At 38.1% G+C, this 17,825-nt stretch overlaps 2 protein-coding genes across 4 annotated transcripts in view; both read left to right on the top strand.

Annotated features, from left to right (window-relative positions):
- The first annotated feature begins 3,379 nt into the window (after positions 1 to 3,379).
- Positions 3,380 to 8,074, top strand: LOC121514445 (aldo-keto reductase family 1 member D1-like). Its single transcript, XM_041794554.1, has 8 exons — positions 3,380 to 3,472; positions 3,703 to 3,870; positions 4,020 to 4,136; positions 4,724 to 4,801; positions 5,898 to 6,020; positions 7,085 to 7,194; positions 7,475 to 7,640; positions 8,000 to 8,074. Exons 1-8 carry the CDS (start codon positions 3,380 to 3,382, stop codon positions 8,072 to 8,074), a joined length of 930 nt encoding a protein of 309 aa, XP_041650488.1.
- A 1,012-nt stretch (positions 8,075 to 9,086) lies between these two features.
- slc6a13 (solute carrier family 6 member 13) overlaps positions 9,087 to 17,825 on the top strand; it is a 28,666-nt gene continuing 19,927 nt past the window's right edge. The window contains exon 1 of one of the 3 annotated variants that reach the window (XM_041796256.1): positions 9,087 to 9,424. Coding sequence is in view for 2 of the 3 variants with exons in the window: in XM_041796254.1 (XP_041652188.1) it covers positions 9,380 to 9,419 (40 nt within the window). In the remaining variant the exon portion in view is untranslated. Of the gene's footprint in view, positions 9,425 to 14,994; positions 15,122 to 17,825 lie in introns of those variants that run through there. The other 2 variants (XM_041796254.1, XM_041796255.1) reach the window with 2 other exon arrangements.

Raw genomic sequence — 17,825 nt, forward strand, 5'->3', positions numbered from 1 at the left:
TTCAAAGGGTAACATCAGAGGAGCAGCCATCCTCTGTGGAGCATCTTGTGAGGTTTTACCTTAGAATGTCTTTAATGAAGACATACAGTGCCTATAAAAGTGTTCACCCCTTTAAATATTCTACCCTTTTATAAATCAGTCATGGTCAGTATAGTTTTGCTTTTTTGACAAAAAAATGTTTAATGTCAAAGTGAAAACAGATTCCTACAAAGTAATGTCAAATAAGTGACAGCATATAGTAACCCCCTTTAAAGTGGCTGAACTAATTTAACAGAAGTCCAGGCATTTGGTGCTAGTAGTCCCACTATTAGTGAAACGGGTATCCCCTGAGTGTTGTATCTGAAGGGATTGTAGTATAAAAACGCATGTGTTTGGAAGGTCCAGTCACTGGTTAATCAGTATTCCTGGCTACCATTACACCATGAAGACAAAGGAACACCCCAAACAACTCAGAGAAGAGGTTTTTGAAAGTATAAGTCAGGAGATGGATACAAAGAAATTTCCAAGGCACTGAATATCACCTGGAATTCAGGTTAATCCATCATCACGAAATGGAAGGAATATGGCACATGTGTAAATCTGCCTAGATCAGGTTGTCCTCACAAACTGACTGACTGTGCAAGAAGGAGACTAGAGAGAGAGGCCACCAAAACACCTATGAGTACTCTGATGGAGTTAGAAGCTTCAGCAGCTGAGATGGGAGAGACTCTGCATACAACAGCTTTGGCTCAACTGTTGCCCAGGTTCTTTACTAGTCAGAGCTTTATGGAAGAGTGGCAAAGAGAAAGTCACTGTTAAAGAAAACTCAAACTTTGACTAGATTTCGCCAAAAGGCATGGAGACTTCATTGTGAGATTGGAAATCATTATTTATTACTTAAATCATTATTTCTCATGTTCTCTTTGTTGAATAGATCAGCAGAGAACAAGCTTCAGTATGTTCTTCCAGCATAATGTCACTGTTTGCGTGAAGAAGTCCACCCCAAAAGGCCCTGCCTCCAGTGGTGGACTCAGGATGTTTTTCAGGGCAGGGGTGAAATAATAAAAAAGGCACTTGCTGTATGTGATGGGGCACCAGTGCACATAAAATTGTCATACATTTATGTTGAAATGTTTGGAAACTTTGGTTAAGATTACACGTTTTATAGTGTGATTATACCACACCTCTATAATAAAACAGAGCAGGAATTATGAACTATTTAGCCATTTATTCCACAAAAATACACGAGGGAAAATGAACTTTATACTGAGGAGCTTAGGGTTGCCACAGTGAGGGATGTCCTCTAAATGAATAGCAGCATAGGATCAGGGAGCCGGTCTTCCCCACATTTGTTCTTGTGATGGGTCTTGAACAACATCGGGTTAGACACCGACCGCTTTACTAAAGCAGTTACCACAGGGGTTGTGGAACATATTATATTCTGAGCAGTTTGGTCAGAGTAGGGTAGGGTTTTTCATGTTCTGTCCAATAGGAAGGCACCCTGGAGCAGTAGTATAGTGTGGGGTACTATATGTGGGTATAGGGAGTATACCCCCTCATTTTGTTGTCTGGGTAGAGTATACCCATTTCTAGATAGAGTATTCCCCCACTGGAGTTAATTAATTCAGAGCATACCCATTTCTGCATGCACTTCTACACCACTGCCGTGGATGGCACTATATCCCCTTTGTGCACTAGGAAGGCACCCTGAAGGGAATTTTGCCATGTTTAATGTACCATAGGGGCATCCTAAACACATCTAACCATGGACTAAAATTACAATTTACAAATTTACTCTCAGAATTCCTCACTTCAATCTTAAAAATCTATGACTTTAAACTTTGAAATTTTAGATTTAATTTTCTTAAATGTATAACTTCAATCTTTTAATAGGCCTACTGTGACTTTAATCATGAAATCTATTTTTTGCATGTGGCCCTAATGCTCCATCACAATCTCCTATGCCACTTTGTGCTCATTTGTTGCACATGCTAAACTCCAAGTGAACCAACTTGGAATTGATTTAATAAACTAAAATTCATTGTTCTGAAACCAAAAACTCCACATTTCTTATCTCAGGGTAGATCAACTCAAAGCTCAGGGTTAGACCCAGAGTATGTTTAACTTCCTTCTAGAAATGGGCCCCAGGCCCGCTGCTCAGCCCCACTCCTCTGTTTACTTCTTGTTTTAAGTTGAGTACTGTGTGCAGCAAAAACAGCACTCCATAGTTTAGTAAAGAGTAAACCAGCATTTTGATTTCATGGATGAATTTCACATAATGAGGGAAAAAAGTTTATTGTTGCCTTTCTGGCTCGGACTGCCAACGATTTACAAAGTATTCTGGGATCTCTGGAAGCGGCACTTTAAACAGCTTTTCTCCCTACCATATTGAGTGCCATTTTTTAACGAACAGTGTCCTAAATTCGAAACAAGAAGGGGGCCTGGTCTCTACCAACCTTGAAATGTCTAGTGGGAGCACAATGTTATGAGTTGGAGATGGAATTCCATGTTATGGAATTGCCTATGAGTGATCGAACAATCAACAGATGGCAGAAGCAGCACAACGCTTGGATGTAATACAGCAACAGAAAGGCAGCTTCCAGTAAAAGTTCTACTAAAGTATGAGGCGTTTTCATGGCAATGACTAACATTCCCATCTGTTGTGGTGACTCCATCGTGATAAGACACTTCCCATTGCAATCATAAATATTAAGAATTTTTTGGCTTGAAAAATGTTGGAAATATTTGAAGTAATATTGGCAATGAATTAAAAATTATTTGCAACATATGAGTAGTAATGTTTTACATAATATGGATTATACAGCTCAGAGTTCTATTTTTAGCTTCAAGTATTATAACTGTCAGGTTTAGGTATAATTCTTCTCTTTAATGGATTCACTGGGATTCAGTTGACATCCAGCAGACTTAACAACTGCAGTTGGGATCATTGCAACATGAGTCAAAAGTTTCTCATGATTTAGAAATTTAACTTTATGCTAAAAAAACAAATCAAAACATATCCCTCTAATATCTAAAGGAATGAAAAGTCATCAATGCTAAAGCCTGTCTAAACCTCATTTAAAACATAGAGGACACTTTAAGTGCCGTGCATACATGAACTGCTCTATTGACAGCAAAAACAGCACAGTAAGTCAAGAGGATGAACAGATTCATACAAAATAAGGAAATTAAGTTATACATCAGGTCTGGATCCACTGCAGTTGAGCCTTTGAGAACCTCTTGAGAAAAAACCTCTTTAAAGCATTTAAAACAGCACAGCACACACCAATTGAGTGTGTCAATAAGAACCACACTTGTTAGGGTTCAAATTTCATGGTCATGCAATAAATTACCTATTAGGCAGGCTACAGAGCAGTTTAGTTCATCTTTGTTCACAGACATGAATCTGACTGCAGAGAGCCACAGTATCCTCCTCAATGATGGGAACCGGATTCCTCTGCTGGGACTGGGCACGTATGGGGACCCTCGAACGGTGAGAATATAATGTGTGTGTTTTCTGGGTATGTTAGAGCTGGGCTTGGCGATATCTGCTTCACCGGGAGGATTATTTGCATGTAAGAGTGCTGGTGTTTATGACTTTGAGGAACTGGATAGCAGTTTAAATATTATCATTGTGAATGTGATTTAAAAGCAAATGTGTTTGGAGAAACTGCAGCAATACTCAGATGAAATAAGCCAACATTTTCCATTGATTTTCAATAGACACCCAGAGGCACTGCTCTCGAGTGTGTCAAACTGGCCATAGATGTGGGCTACAGGCATTTTGATGGGGCTTTGGTGTATTTCAATGAGCATGAAGTGGGTCAAGCCATTCGAGAGAAGATTGCTGAAGGAGTAGTGAAGAGAGAGGACATCTTTTACTGTGGAAAGGTAGTCTGATTTATTGTTGTGTATGCCATACTAATAGTGAATGAAGGCATTTGTTTTTGTACATTTCAGAAATATTTCGAGGAGGCACCTGCTTTGCTTTATATGAATTCTATCTTTTTATTTATGAATATCCCTGTTATTCTCCCCAGCTCTGGAATACCTTCCATCCACCAGAGTTGGTGAGACCGGCTCTGGAGAAGACACTGAAAACCTTGAAATTAGACTACGTGGATCTCTACATCATCGAGCTACCTATGGCCTTTAAGGTTTCCTTGTAGTTTTTAAATGAATAGCAGCTATCTGTATCTGAACATTGCTCTTTCATGTTGGAAAAGTGGTCTTATTTAATTTAGATAATGTTTTTATTGATTTCACCAGTCAAAAACATAACTAAACAAACCAATCCCATAAAGGCCAAATGCAATATACCATACAATATTGTCTGCATGCATTAATTACTTAACAAGATAAAAAGCCCACTTATTAAAACATTAATAATGATGCATACCTGAAAAAGTCAAAAACAGAACAGTAAAATGCTGCTGTTTCTTAGTTTGAAAAGATCAGAAACAAGGGTGAATTAGAGAAAAAAAAACATTTGGCCATGTTTACAGTCGGTCAAAGTTTTTTGGCCATAGTTTGCTGTGTATGTGCCTTATCAAATGAGCTTAGATTATTACAGTTTAAGCCAACTGCAGCCCCATACCTTGACTATTTTTCTTACAACTTTTCAGAATCACCAAGCAAAATTCTTGCTCCTATGATTAATATAGTTATCATAAAACTTAAGCAACAAGTGCATTTATAAATGCTCAGTCTGAATACTATTGTGTGGATTGTGCTTTAATTTTAGCCAGGAAACGAGTTCTACCCAAAAGACAAAGATGGAAAATACATCTACCACCACACAGACCTGTGTGCAACATGGGAGGTGAGTTCTGTCAAGTTCACTATGGGTGGTCCTGCTCTGGTCTGATGCAGCTTTTCACTGTTTCTCACATCTGCACTTACATTTGTGGGGCAGCTATGCTGAATAAATAACATGCACGTAACTCTGATTTTTTAACAAATTAAAAAGCACTTTTAAATTAAGATTATTGTAGCATTGCAGTTTTGTGCAGACATGCACCAATTGTAAAATTTAGGTGGATGCCGATAACGATGTTTAAATAAACAAATTAGCTGATGGCAGATACTGATTCAAATGTATTTTCATTACTTTTTTGATGGAACACTTTATTAACGCCACAAAAACAGATCAGAGTTTGTCTAACAGGTCACATCTTCTTCATAATGATAAATTTCTTCTCTCAATCTGCTGTTATAGGTGCGAAATTCAGCACTAAATTGATAAAACACAGCAGAAAAGCATCTGCTTCTAGTATCAGTTCATGCTCAAATCATAGCCTGTCTTTTTTTTCAAAATGGCTGATGCTGCTGTTAAACCTATGTATCTGTGCATCCCTAGTTTTATAGACAAAATACCAACAGCGGTTATGAGTACTGTGAAATGCAATAAGACACTAGTAACTGACAAAGAAAAAGACAGAAGACTTGCATCTGTCAAACAGGTGAAGATGGTAAATAGAAACTTGACCCAATTAGATAATGAATAGGTGGGACATAAGGTGAAAAAAGGGCAATGGGGAAGACACACCCTACAGCAAAGCCAACTGCTTAACACTGGCTTTAGTAATCAACCAGGCCGATAATCAGTCGACCTCTTATGCTTCTAAATAAATAAATGTCATCCAGGATCATATGAGTGGTCAATAATTTTTAAGTAACAACAAAACAATGAATCAGGGGAAAGCTCTGGGCACAAAGCATGATGGCCTTGAAGGCTGATGTGCGAGTAGTCTGTGATTCAGCATCAAGGACACAGTCATAAACACCCATTCTGTGTTCAAAGGTCTGTTTTTTTCTTCTTCACTGTGCTCTATGTTGATTTTCTCCACTATCTCAGTGGCTCTGTGAAAATAATCACCCTAACTCTCTGAGACAATGTAAATCTTTCTACTCCACAGGCTTTAGAGGCTTGTAAAGACGCAGGACTGGTCAAGTCTCTGGGAGTCTCAAACTTCAACCGCAGACAGCTGGAGCTGCTGCTGAATAAACCCGGCCTCAAGCACAGACCTGTGTCCAACCAGGTGACCTCCTATTTAAATACCTGACAGTAGAGATAACAGTCAATCACAGCAGAGATAAGATTGTCTCTGTTGAACAATATTATGTTGGCTTATTCAGTACTTATTCAGGGAGGCATTGCTGAGCTTTTCAGCATATTTGTTAATAGCAGTAGGAGCTCAGTTATATTTTCCACCATTACCTTTTGAAATAAATGGGAGCAGTTCCAGCATAATCTGTTTTAGATTGGTCCATCTAAAAACTTGAATTACAGGGGACTATATGCCTCCACAAGGTAGTGAAAGTAAAATAGTGGGTCAAGAAAAGGGGGTTTGGTGGTTTCTGTGGTACTGGAAATGCTATAAGCAAGGACTAACCGTAGGGCCTAATGACCTTGACCTTTTACCTCCAAAATCCAACCAGTACATCACTGAGTCACCAAGGACATTTCTGCAAATTGTGAAGAAAATCCCTGGAAGGGATCTTGAAACAATGACTTCACAGGCAAGGGATGAACAAGGACCTCATGGCCTTGACCTTTGACCTGCATTCAGAATCTAATCAGTTCATCCCCGAGTCAGGGAGTCAGTCAAGGAAAATCCCTTGAAGCGTACCCAGGATATCAGCTGTGCACAGGGAGGAGATGAAAATTGTTGCAAAAGACCAAAGTCTATCAAAGTCAAAGAGGCCGTTTCAAGGATTGAATCCTTTTTTTGTGTCTGTTCCCATTTCAAACTAATTTTGTCTGTATGAGAAAATTCATGCCAGACCAGAGTTTCCATTTTTTGATATAGATTTGCAGCTCATATGACATTGTTTTTTTTTTTTGTTCTAACTCTGTTGCATTATCTACATCATGTTTGTTGTTATGGTGAGTGATCTCGTTGACAACTGGTCATGTGACCATGTGAATTAAGCACACCTGTGTATGCCCATTTGATAATGCTGGGCGAACCTGAAGACGCTACACGCTAAACACATTGTTCGCTCATAATGAATTCATTTTTAGTGTGCAGCAGATTATTTCTCTTTGTTAATGTCAGACTACTTTGGATCAATCGTCTATCTTTTTCTTACTCACCTGTAGGTTGAATGCCATCCATATTTCACACAACCCAAGCTCCTGGAGTACTGCCGCCAGAATGACATCGTAATCGTTGGATACTGCCCTATTGGTTCCTCCAGAGATGCATCCTGGTACATATGAGAAGCACTTGTTATGGTGGATGTGATACTGTTAACAAAACCTGAATTAAAGAACACATAAAAACATAGAAGTGAATACATCTTCTGCAGAAACCATTACATTTAACTTTTGGTACAGAATAACCCTTACCTAAAACAAACATTCAGAGTTTAATGGAAGAAAGTCAATATGTGCAGCATGTCAGAGTAAAATTTCATGATGCTCCTTTATCTTCACCTACAAATTCTCATCTCAGTTGCATAATTGTGTTTTTTCTTTCTCTGGCTTAAGGGTGAATTTGAAATGTCCACCCATGCTGGAGGACGAGCTGCTTGTATCTATCGGGAAAAAGTACAACAAGAGCAGCGCTCAGGTGGCTCTTCGCTTTAACGTCCAGAGAGGAGTCGCCGTGATACCAAAGAGCTTCAGCCCAGAGAGGATCAAACATAACTTCCAGGTGACTTTCACTGGAAGAATTTTAACAAAATGGACTTAAATAAGATGTAAATGCATTACTTAGTAAGATAAGTTAAGGTGCCAAAATCAAGTTTTTATGTTGATTAGTTAAACCACTTGAAATTAAACCAAACATTTCATTACAGATATTTGATTTTTCACTTACTGGAGAAGAAATGAAGGCAATTGAAGCACTGAACAAAAATATTCGTTTTGTGGAGCTGCTGATGTAAGTATAACTTTTTTATAGGAAATTACAGTACAATAATATAATAATGATAATACTTTATTTATTAAGCACTTTTCAAGACAGGGGCAGAAAGTACTTTACATGTCTCTACATAGGTGGGTCATTTTCAGTGTGGCTGTACCAACATGGGTAAGCTTGAGCAGCAGAGCGCTCAGCTGATGGCAGAGAATGACTGTGAGAAATAAAGTTTGACAGGCAGAGCAGTAAATGGGTGCTGGATCCAGTAAAACTGAAAAAAAGAAACAAGGCCCCCATTTCAAACATTTATTGAGCAAGTGACATTTCAAGCTAACATGATCTTCTTCTGAAAACTTGAAAGAGGCAACCAGGAATGTGGGTCAGAACAATAAAACAATGAAGTGGAAATACTTACACCAAGTGCTGATAAAAATCAAAGCTTAAAATCTATATAGGCAAGCATGTAAAATTGATCAAGGTAAGATTTTAGAGCAGAAACATTGTCTGCTGACTGAATAGAAAGTAGAGGTACTATTACAGCAAAAGCTTGATCACCCTTGACTACAGCCTTGAGTCAGGCATGGTTAGCAGGCCTAACGCAGTTGATCTAAGGGAACTTCTTAGGCAGAAAGGAGTTAAAAGCTCACTAAAAGTGCAAGGACATGCAAAGTTTTGTACATTATGAAAAAAATTAAATGAATTCTAAAAGAAGCAGACAGATGTGATTTGCCTTTGTTAAAAGTCTGGCTGCAGAATTCTGTATGTTCACTGAGACATATACAAAAGGGCATAAAAGTAATTTGGATGTGAAGGAATAAAAGCATGAAGAAATTTTCGGTCACAAAAGATCAAATTCACCCAAGCCTGTGCATGTTTATCAGCTAGACTAAATGGCATCCTTGATGTTTTGATTAAAAGTTACAGTCAGGTTTCTATATGGCTCACCATGTAAAGGATGAGGGCACTGAGCAGGAGATGGATCCACTTACTGCATGTTCATGGCCTATAATGTAAACAGAGAGTTCAGCCTTATACTGTACCTAACCTTAATCTATACCAACAGATTGTGGTTCATTTTGCATGCAATGTGTTGTGTTTCAGAATCTTAAATGTAGAACATTTTTGCAATGGATATCCTAATCTTCACACTCAAAGGTAGTATTTTTTTGTTTGTTGTAACACAGGTGGAGTGACCATCCAGAATACCCCTTTCATGATGAATACTAATCTTAGATATTATCAGCATCCTTGCCCTCAGTGGTGTATTTCCTACATTGATCACTAGAGGGCTCTAGTTCACAGTAAATGAGAAATGCAATTTCCTGAACACTTCAGAGGTGGGCGTACAGCTCAAATCTATCATATTTGTTAACTATGAGTTTTATTTGAGACTCACATGCTCCTCACTTTCACTGTGGAGTAGGAACATCAGTTTTAGAGCTTGCTGGTTGTAATGAAATAAAGAAAACTGTTCAAACTTCACTGAGTCATTCCTAGTCTCCAAGTAAGTCGAGTTTCTTCAAGTGGCATTGATGAAAACAGAAGATGACCAAAGAACTGTTCCATTTCAAGGTAAGGTAAGAAAACACAGAGGTTGGAAAACCTTAGGTTATATGAGACTGCCAAAATATAAGCATGACCATTGTAAGGATATAAGGATAATGTCAAATCCTGTTGAATGAGAGATGCAGCGTTAGTGAAAATAAGTGCTAATCCTACTACCAATGATTATCCATCAAGTTGCTGCAGTTCTACAGCTGTTTTTGAACTGTTACTGGAATATAACTTTCACACTGTATGCTGCTCTTTCTGTTTTACTTCTTATCTTTGACCTTGAGAATGATGTAAAATTTATCCAGTGGGTGACAATAGAAACTACCATTTTATTCATTTGATACAGATACACATCAGGTACTGAGATTAATGCATCACTAGATGTGGCATTAAGCATCTCTGGGACTTTGAGGGACTGTTTTTCTATGAAAAGCTTGTAGAATTGCCAGATTGCCAATATTATGATGATCGATGATGGACAATAAAAAAGTAAATTCACTTGACAACATACAACACACATACAGAGCATAACAGCAGCGTTTGGACGCTACATTACACCAACAGGGACTGTAATGACATTGTATTAAAATGCATGTACTCGTATAAAGTTGGTCGCCCTTCCGCTTTTCTTGTAAGGCTTTCCACAAGATTGTTGGAGTGTTTTGTGGGAGTTTGTGCCCATTCATTCATTAGAGCATTTATGAGGTCAAGCACTGATATTGGACAAGAGGGTCTGGCTCGGATTCTCCGTTCCAGTTCATCCCAAATGTACCTGATGGTGTTGGAGTCAGGGGTCTGTGCAAGTCAGTCAAGTTCTTCCACACCAAACTCATCAAACCATGTCTTTATAGTCCTTGCTTTGTGCACTGTGGCACAATCATGTTGGATTAGAAAAAGGGCCTTCACCAAACTGCTGCTGCAAAGTTTGAAGCTTAGCATCGTCCAAAAATTCTTCATATGCTGAAGCATTAAGATTTCCCTTCACTCATAAGGGGCCAAAGCCAAAAAGCCCCATTCTGTTATCCCTTGTCCACCAATATTCACAGTTGGTCAAATGCTGTCAGGCAGGTAACTTGCCAGACACTTTACTTGTATTGGAGTATCATTTGATCAGCAGTATCTATATGCTGGCTCAAGTAATTTTGTTGTCCGCCCCATTTGCCCATAATGACACTTCAAATTTGAGGAGTTACTACATGTTTAGAGCGGATGTGTTACTAAAGGACTTAAATCCATTCAGTCAAAAAAGGTCCATTAAACACAAGTCAAATATGTGCATGAAAATACACTGATCATGAGGGACAGGACTGCTGCAGTAAATCTGAACATTACTGAAGAAAAGATCAGGCTGTCTGCAAAGACATGATGTTATAAATGAATGCTGCAGGTGTGTACTTTAAACTTCTCTTGTACTGCTGTCCAAACATTTCAAGCTCCAAGGATTTCCAGTTTGCTTGTCTTGTTTTTGTATTTAAGTTGTACATTTTTGTAGGGGTAATAGTTCAAGTGTTGAACTGTGATATCACTCAGCCTTATAAAGTGTAAAATGCTTAACCATGCATATAAAACTATTTAATTTAAAAAAGCAAGATACAAGGACAGCAGATAATATTCTTCACCAGTAAAAATCGCTTTAGTTCCTTCTGTTTATCTGAAAATGCAACAGGAGTCAAATGCCCGCTGATAAACCTTTTAAAACACGAGACAACAGCTAAAATTTTCCATTTGACTTTTAAATAAACTGCTCTGCTTTACTCTGAACTCTCTGTGTCTTGTTTGGTCAGAGAGGGCAAACGAGTGTAGACGGATCAAATCTGCCGTCACAATGTTGACATACCACGTAATCTTTGTGTGCACACTTATCACCTATTTTTACCTTCATGGATCGTTTTGCTTCCCAGTGGTTTGACTGAGGAGATTTTGAACACCAAATTTATTAAATATTATACAGCAGAAATGTAGGGATGTGGGTATTTTGTTATTCAAAGAAAGGATTTAATGTCCTTTTTCAGGTGAAATAGGGGAAGAGTGGGCTCACATTGATTCATTCGTTTAATATAACATTAAGTTTTCTTTTCACATATGCAGTCTAATCTAAAATGGGATGCTGTTTTCTTCCAGTAACTTCAAATGTGTTGCTTCTGTTGAATGCACGTTTTGGGGATCAAGCTGTTTCAATATTAATCATTAACAAGTCCTGTGAGTGAGTTCCCGACAATGTCTGCACCACTATGGATTACATTTTAACTTAAAAGTGAAATACCAGGAGGAGTTTTAACAGGGGGCATTTGGGCACTTACTCTAAACAGCCGGGTTTAGGGTAGACTTCTGTCTGAAGTTGATTCAGAGAGACAGGATGGACCCTTAACAGCAGACGGTCTGAGCAGTGACCTGTGACCATGCAGTCTAACCCTAACCCTGCCATGAGCATTTTTGCTTACACGAGCTACTAGCACTAAATTGACGGAAAGCAACAGTTAAAAAGCCCTAAATGACACAACCACTGAACACTATAATAACTGAAAGAAATGATGCAATACTGGGAAGTGAATTAGGAAAGAGGCTTAAGTATTATTCCTGCAATAATGCTCCATTAATACTCCAATAATGCCAACATTTTCTCTCATGTTTGACCATGAAAACGGATCACTTTGTCCAACAGGTGACTTTTTCTGCTCAGTAAAATAACTCTGCCATCATTTGAATTGGTTTGAAACAGATAAACACTGGCTATTCATGCCATATCATTTGCTCTTGACCAGTGTTTATTAAAAGGGCAAAGCTACCAGATAACAATAGTACAAACGGATATCGACTATATATCAAGTAATGTTCCACATAGATGATTTAAAAATTTTAAACTAAACACTCCATGTGTATGATAAGAGTATGAGCAACAAGCTTTGGCTTTTAACTTTAATAAGATTTCAGGGGAGGCACTCTTTATAAGCTGATACTGCCTTTTAAATAATGCTCCCAGCTTAGAATGATTTAAAGGGGACATATTATGAAAAATATAATTTTTCAGGCTTTTCAAACATAAACATGTGCCCCTGGCCTGTCCACAATCCCCCCAAGAATCAGAAAAATACATTCCCTCTCCCCGCTCTTTCTCCACCTTTCAGAAAATTTGTGCTGAAACAAGTCGTTCTCAGATTTTCCCCTCATGATGTCATGTGGGGAATTAGCTCCGCCCCCAGGATTGGTTGGCACTCCCTGCTTGGAAGAAATTTCCGCCCTCCTCTCCTGATCCTCCTCTCAGCTGCCAGCTGAGAGGAGGATCTGGAAAGCCACATCCATCAAGCCACATCCATTTCCTGAGAGGGGCGGAGTCAGGGGTGGAGTCAGACAGCTCATTAGCATTTTAAGCTACAGACACAGAAAGCTCGTTCTGAGCAGGGCTGAAACAGAGGGGTTAGACATGCAAATCTCCAATACTGGAGTGTTTTTTTCAGCAACAAACTTCACAGTATGTTTTGGGGACCTCTGAGACAAATATAAACTTATCTTAAAAGGGTAAAATATGCCCCCTTTAACAGCAGAGCTGAACCATTTGCAAAGATAATCTAATTTATATCCAAGATAATCTTATTGTTTTTCCAAAATATTTTGATTGTGGTTTAATATGGGATTATCTTGACATTCCTCATTATATGCATTTTTCAGCAAACACAAGCTAAAAAAAATATTCTATATCTATCAGTAATCTAATTGGGATTATCAATCATCTAATTTGGATTATTTTGGCTCATATTTCAGATCAATTTCTTTTTGAAGGGAGTGATTATTTCTGTCATTTCTTTTTGATTAAGAAAACAATATACAAGATAAGTAGGATTTTTACTAACTGCTCAAAAAAGACACATATATTTGCGTTATGTATAGTTAATGACAGCTTTGTTGCAAAAAAAATGCTTTAAACTGGTATTTTGATAAATTTCATGTAAATAAATTTTGCAGCAGGCCATATTGCAATTTAAGCTAAATTTCGAGAAATTGCAAAGCCTTACTTAACACCATAACACCTTTAACCACTGAATTTGCCTTGTAAGGCAAAAACACAAGATTTAAAGGGGAAGAATATCTTAATAGATGAATAGTCCCGACCAAACAATGTCACAAGGACAAACTCATGCATGTGCATTAATGTACAGAGCAGCGTGGCAGCATCTTGATAGGTAACTAATTTGCCAGAGTTCTTCAAACTGGTTGGGTCACAAAGGGTGCCAAGGGTGGTTACAGACACTTGGAGGACAGGGACAGGAAATGGAACAAAAAGAAAGATCAACTTAAAACAATAACTGTGACTATAACACTTTGATATGCATCTTTTTAGATCTTACTACTCACTGTGTATTCAAATTTGATTTTTTTTCCTCCTGTACCAAACTTTCCATTTAAAAAAAAACACCAAAAGAAAGTGCACTATATGAATAAGAGAAAAAAAATTAACATTTGTTTTATAATAATTAGTGTTGTTATTGTATGGTCATAAATCATAGGAGACTGTCTACAAAAAATGTACTGAATGAATTTAATAACAAGATCTTTTCAAAACTAGCCTGACAATTAAAAGTCAAAAAGGAACATCTCAATAAGAAGTGTATGCTTTTAAGTTTGCTACTTGCCATTGCAATGTAAAAGGAATTTAACACATTTGAGGTGGAGTATAGCCAGGAGCTAATGCTAAATGGGGGTCCTTGGTAGGCTGACCAATTTGGGAAAATAAACTAATTGCAATTTAATGTGTTCTCCATCGAATGTATTTCTCAACAAACAAGCAGTAAATCATTCTGTTCTATAAGAACACAATATTTCTTGCAAACTTAATGAGGGGTAACTTCATACATCAAAATTCAAAATTGCAACAAAACTAAAGATAGGCTGAGACTTTGCCAACATGTTTGTGTCCTGAATTATAATTTCTACCTGAGGTTGAGGGTTGGGAAGTTTATGTTTAAAAAAGACATGATCGTCAAAGATTTCAGACAGGAAAAAAAGAGTCACTCCCCCATCCCCACCTCCATAAAGACCCTTTGGATTGTGACCTTCTAACAAATGCCTTGAACCGGCCACCCTGGACCCCTGTGGTGGGAAATCGTTCTGAATGGGGCTGTGAGGAAGGAATAAAGACACTTTTTGGAAGGGCTGAATTGAGAATGTGTGGATCAGGGGCTCCATGAAGCAGGGGTGATGCCTCAATTACACAAAGTCAGAAAAACAACCAGAGAAGTTGACACTCTAATTCAGAAAAGGATGCAATAATATTTTAAAATTCACACATATGCAAACAATGCACTTTTATATCTTTAAGTCACTATCCAAGCAACCTCAGTAATAACTGAGATCTTTGCAAATCTTCAGAGACATTTCTGACCGGCGACTTCCCTCCAGACTTTCTGGTTGCTCTCTGGACAGAAAGGCCCTGGGAGAATGTGTGTGTCAAAAGGTTACGCAATCAGCCCACCACGCTGAGACAGCACAGACCTCTAGTGTGCTGTGGGCAGTGAGTGTGTATGTGCATGTGTGTGGGGGGTTTCTGAATGAGAAAGGGAAGGGGGGGTTTGTCAGAGGGGCAACTCAGAGGGAAAACCTCACTGTGGGCTTCACCAAAGTTTTTAGTCTCTCAGATCGCCGCCCCTGCATGAATGCTATTTAGTGAAACCTGGCCTGAATTTAGCGCCCTACTCTCTTCACCAATCTGCTGTGAAACATGAAAGGTGAGTGCCTCTGAGTATTGATCACTTTTTTTCAGTCAAAGATAATCAGTGAGAGCACTGGTGTCAATGTTGTTGTTTACTATAGTCACAGAAAGGCTGATTGTGTACTTGATGGACTATTTATTAACTATTAAATGGATGCATTTGTTTTGAAAGCTCTATTGTGTATTCAGCTTTAAAAGGTTGATTGCAAATATTCCCTGCAGTGTTATGTATTATCAACACAATCAAGTGCAAAACTATGGATTTAGGAATAAAAAAGTTCACATATATGTCAGATTCTGCACATTTTAAGCTGCCAACTTTGTTTCTTGCAGACAAATATTCTGTATAAGAATTTAAAAAGTATAACTGCAATTCAAAAGAAAAAAATCCTTAATTATGCATGTAATATTGATATCGTTTGCAATCAAAAACATCTGTTTATTATACTCAATAGGCATTTGACACTGCAAACTATGATTTGATTAAATGTTTTACAGCATGGTGTACTTCCAATGCAGTATGCGTTTGCAGTCAAATTGTACTTTCTTGCACAGCCAAGTAGATCAATTAAAACTATTGTCTCCATCCATCCTATTTAGAATAATCTTATTGTAAATCTTGACTGCAAACAGGTTGATCTGTGGCATTCAGGTCCCTAACTTATGTAACTAATGTGGTTATGTATTATCCTGCAATTAGCCAACAGTGGGAGCTTCAGGCCGGGTACAGGACAGTATGAATATGTAACGCGGAGCTGCACGTGTTCAGAATCTGTGCCAGATTAGTGTCTTTGTCCATGAGATGCCACAAAGACCCACAGGCTCAGGCATTCTCAGGCTTTTGTTCTTACCTACACGGATATTATGAATGGGACTAAACTACCATACTAATGTCTGACTGCTCTATTAGGAATTGTCTTTGGTGCTTTTTTATTTACAAACTGAAATCTGAGTGTGGAGTGAGCAAAGGTCACTCAATGACTGAGCAGACATAGAAAATTACAATCAATCCAAGAACTGCTAGACCATTAAACCATAAGTTAGATGTGGGTAACCACTTTCATGACGACAGATGATCATATATAATGCTTTTTAAAACAATATTGAGTCATTTAGTGGAGGTATTTCAAAACTGTTTGCATAATATTCAATGAATAGTGAATTATTTTAAGTACAATCAATTCTAGAGTGGGAAAATAATCAGACATTACAACTGATAAGTAGAAATAGACTCATAAATAAACATGGTTTGATGTTGTTCTTGATCTTAATTTTAAAAATGATATAAATGATATTAACATTATATACAATACTTCTGACTACCTTGATTTATAATTATGTTTTAGTAACGCTTAAAGTAGATCTTCATTTCAGATCAAGTACTTTATTTTGCCATGCTGTGGCTTCTGCTTTACACTTTATTAGACAAACAGTCGGTTGCAATATGTTATCTCACCACTAGGTGTCACTTAATCTTACACACAGGCTCTTTAAAGGTTAATTCCTTCAATTTGAACAAGACTCACTTTTAACCACCCCCTTTAAGTCCCCTGAGTTAACTCTTTATAATGTTTGATCTCATTTTATAACCCACTGTAGACTTAAAATAGTTAATATGAATGTTGATTACAAGATTGTACTGAGATGGCTTGGGGGGTTGTCTAGTAAATATGTTAGGGAACGTCAGGCCTGCAAAAGAGCTCTACTAAGTCAGATAAACTGTCCTGTGTTACATCACTTGAGGTGTGTTTATTTGGCTTGTAGAGTACAAGTTAGCAAAGATAAAAGTTGGTTATGACCTGAGCTAACCAGCACTAGCTCCCTCCACTTTAAGTTATCAGCCTAAGGCTGCTGTTATGTTAGACAAGTGGCTCTGAACTGATGGGTCAGGACTCAAAAGTGGGTCAAGAGCTGTTTCAGTGGGTCACAAATAGTGCCTGATAAATATGGCAAAAAATCTGTGATGCACAGAGCTACAAAGCAGACGTACATTTTATTTTGACATGATTACAAGTTTTGGTTGCCATCTCTAGATTCTTGATTTTGACTTTTTAGGCTTGCTATCTTGGGAAAACAAAGCTTGATTCCCAGTAATCATGTGTTGATCTCTTAATATCTCTAGAGCAGTGGTTCCTAAACTTTTACATTAGGAGCCTCCTACATCCTCCAAGGGCCCAGAGAGAAAATGAAGCTATGCATAGTTGTCAAAAATAAAGTTTTATCGTTAACACTGACAAAAACTCTTTACAACCGGTATTGCCCTCATCCTTGTGAGCGTCTGTTGTAATGGAGTGGATACTGAAACATAAAACAACTCAAGGTCTCTCACAAAGCTACTTCAATGCTGTTCCTTCTAGCCCATAGACTGAAACTGTGCACCTCTAGCTGACTCTTTGTGTCCAGGTGAGCTAACATCATTAATATGTTTGTCTTTACTAACAACTCACTCATTCTTCATTGATTTTTTACAAAAAAAGAAAAAACTTGATTAAGCCCCCCCCCCCCCCAGTGATTCTTCTTTGTTGTATTTGCTACTCTGGGTTAAACTGTTGCCCGCATTGCTCAACACTGCCCCACGATTGGCGGTGGGATTGCTGTATCCATAGGCATCAGTAGAATGGAAGAAAAACGAATGAAATGAGCGCAGAGTACAGACAGAAAGGTCTGTCCGTATCCATTTTAAATGTAGAGCATAAACGAGCCTTAAGTCTGCTTGCTTG

The sequence above is a fragment of the Cheilinus undulatus genome, linkage group 9, assembly GCF_018320785.1.
Source record: "Cheilinus undulatus linkage group 9, ASM1832078v1, whole genome shotgun sequence".
Lineage (NCBI taxonomy): Eukaryota > Metazoa > Chordata > Actinopteri > Labriformes > Labridae > Cheilinus > Cheilinus undulatus.

Excerpts from the sequence above, each read along its gene's own strand:
- LOC121514445 (XM_041794554.1), top strand. The coding sequence starts at position 3,380 with ATGAATCTGACTGCAGAGAGCCACAGTATCCTCCTCAATGATGGGAAC. Across the intron at positions 3,473-3,702 it reads CGTATGGGGACCCTCGAACG|ACACCCAGAGGCACTGCTCT; the intron begins GTGAGAATATAA and ends GATTTTCAATAG. Across the intron at positions 3,871-4,019 it reads ACATCTTTTACTGTGGAAAG|CTCTGGAATACCTTCCATCC; the intron begins GTAGTCTGATTT and ends TATTCTCCCCAG.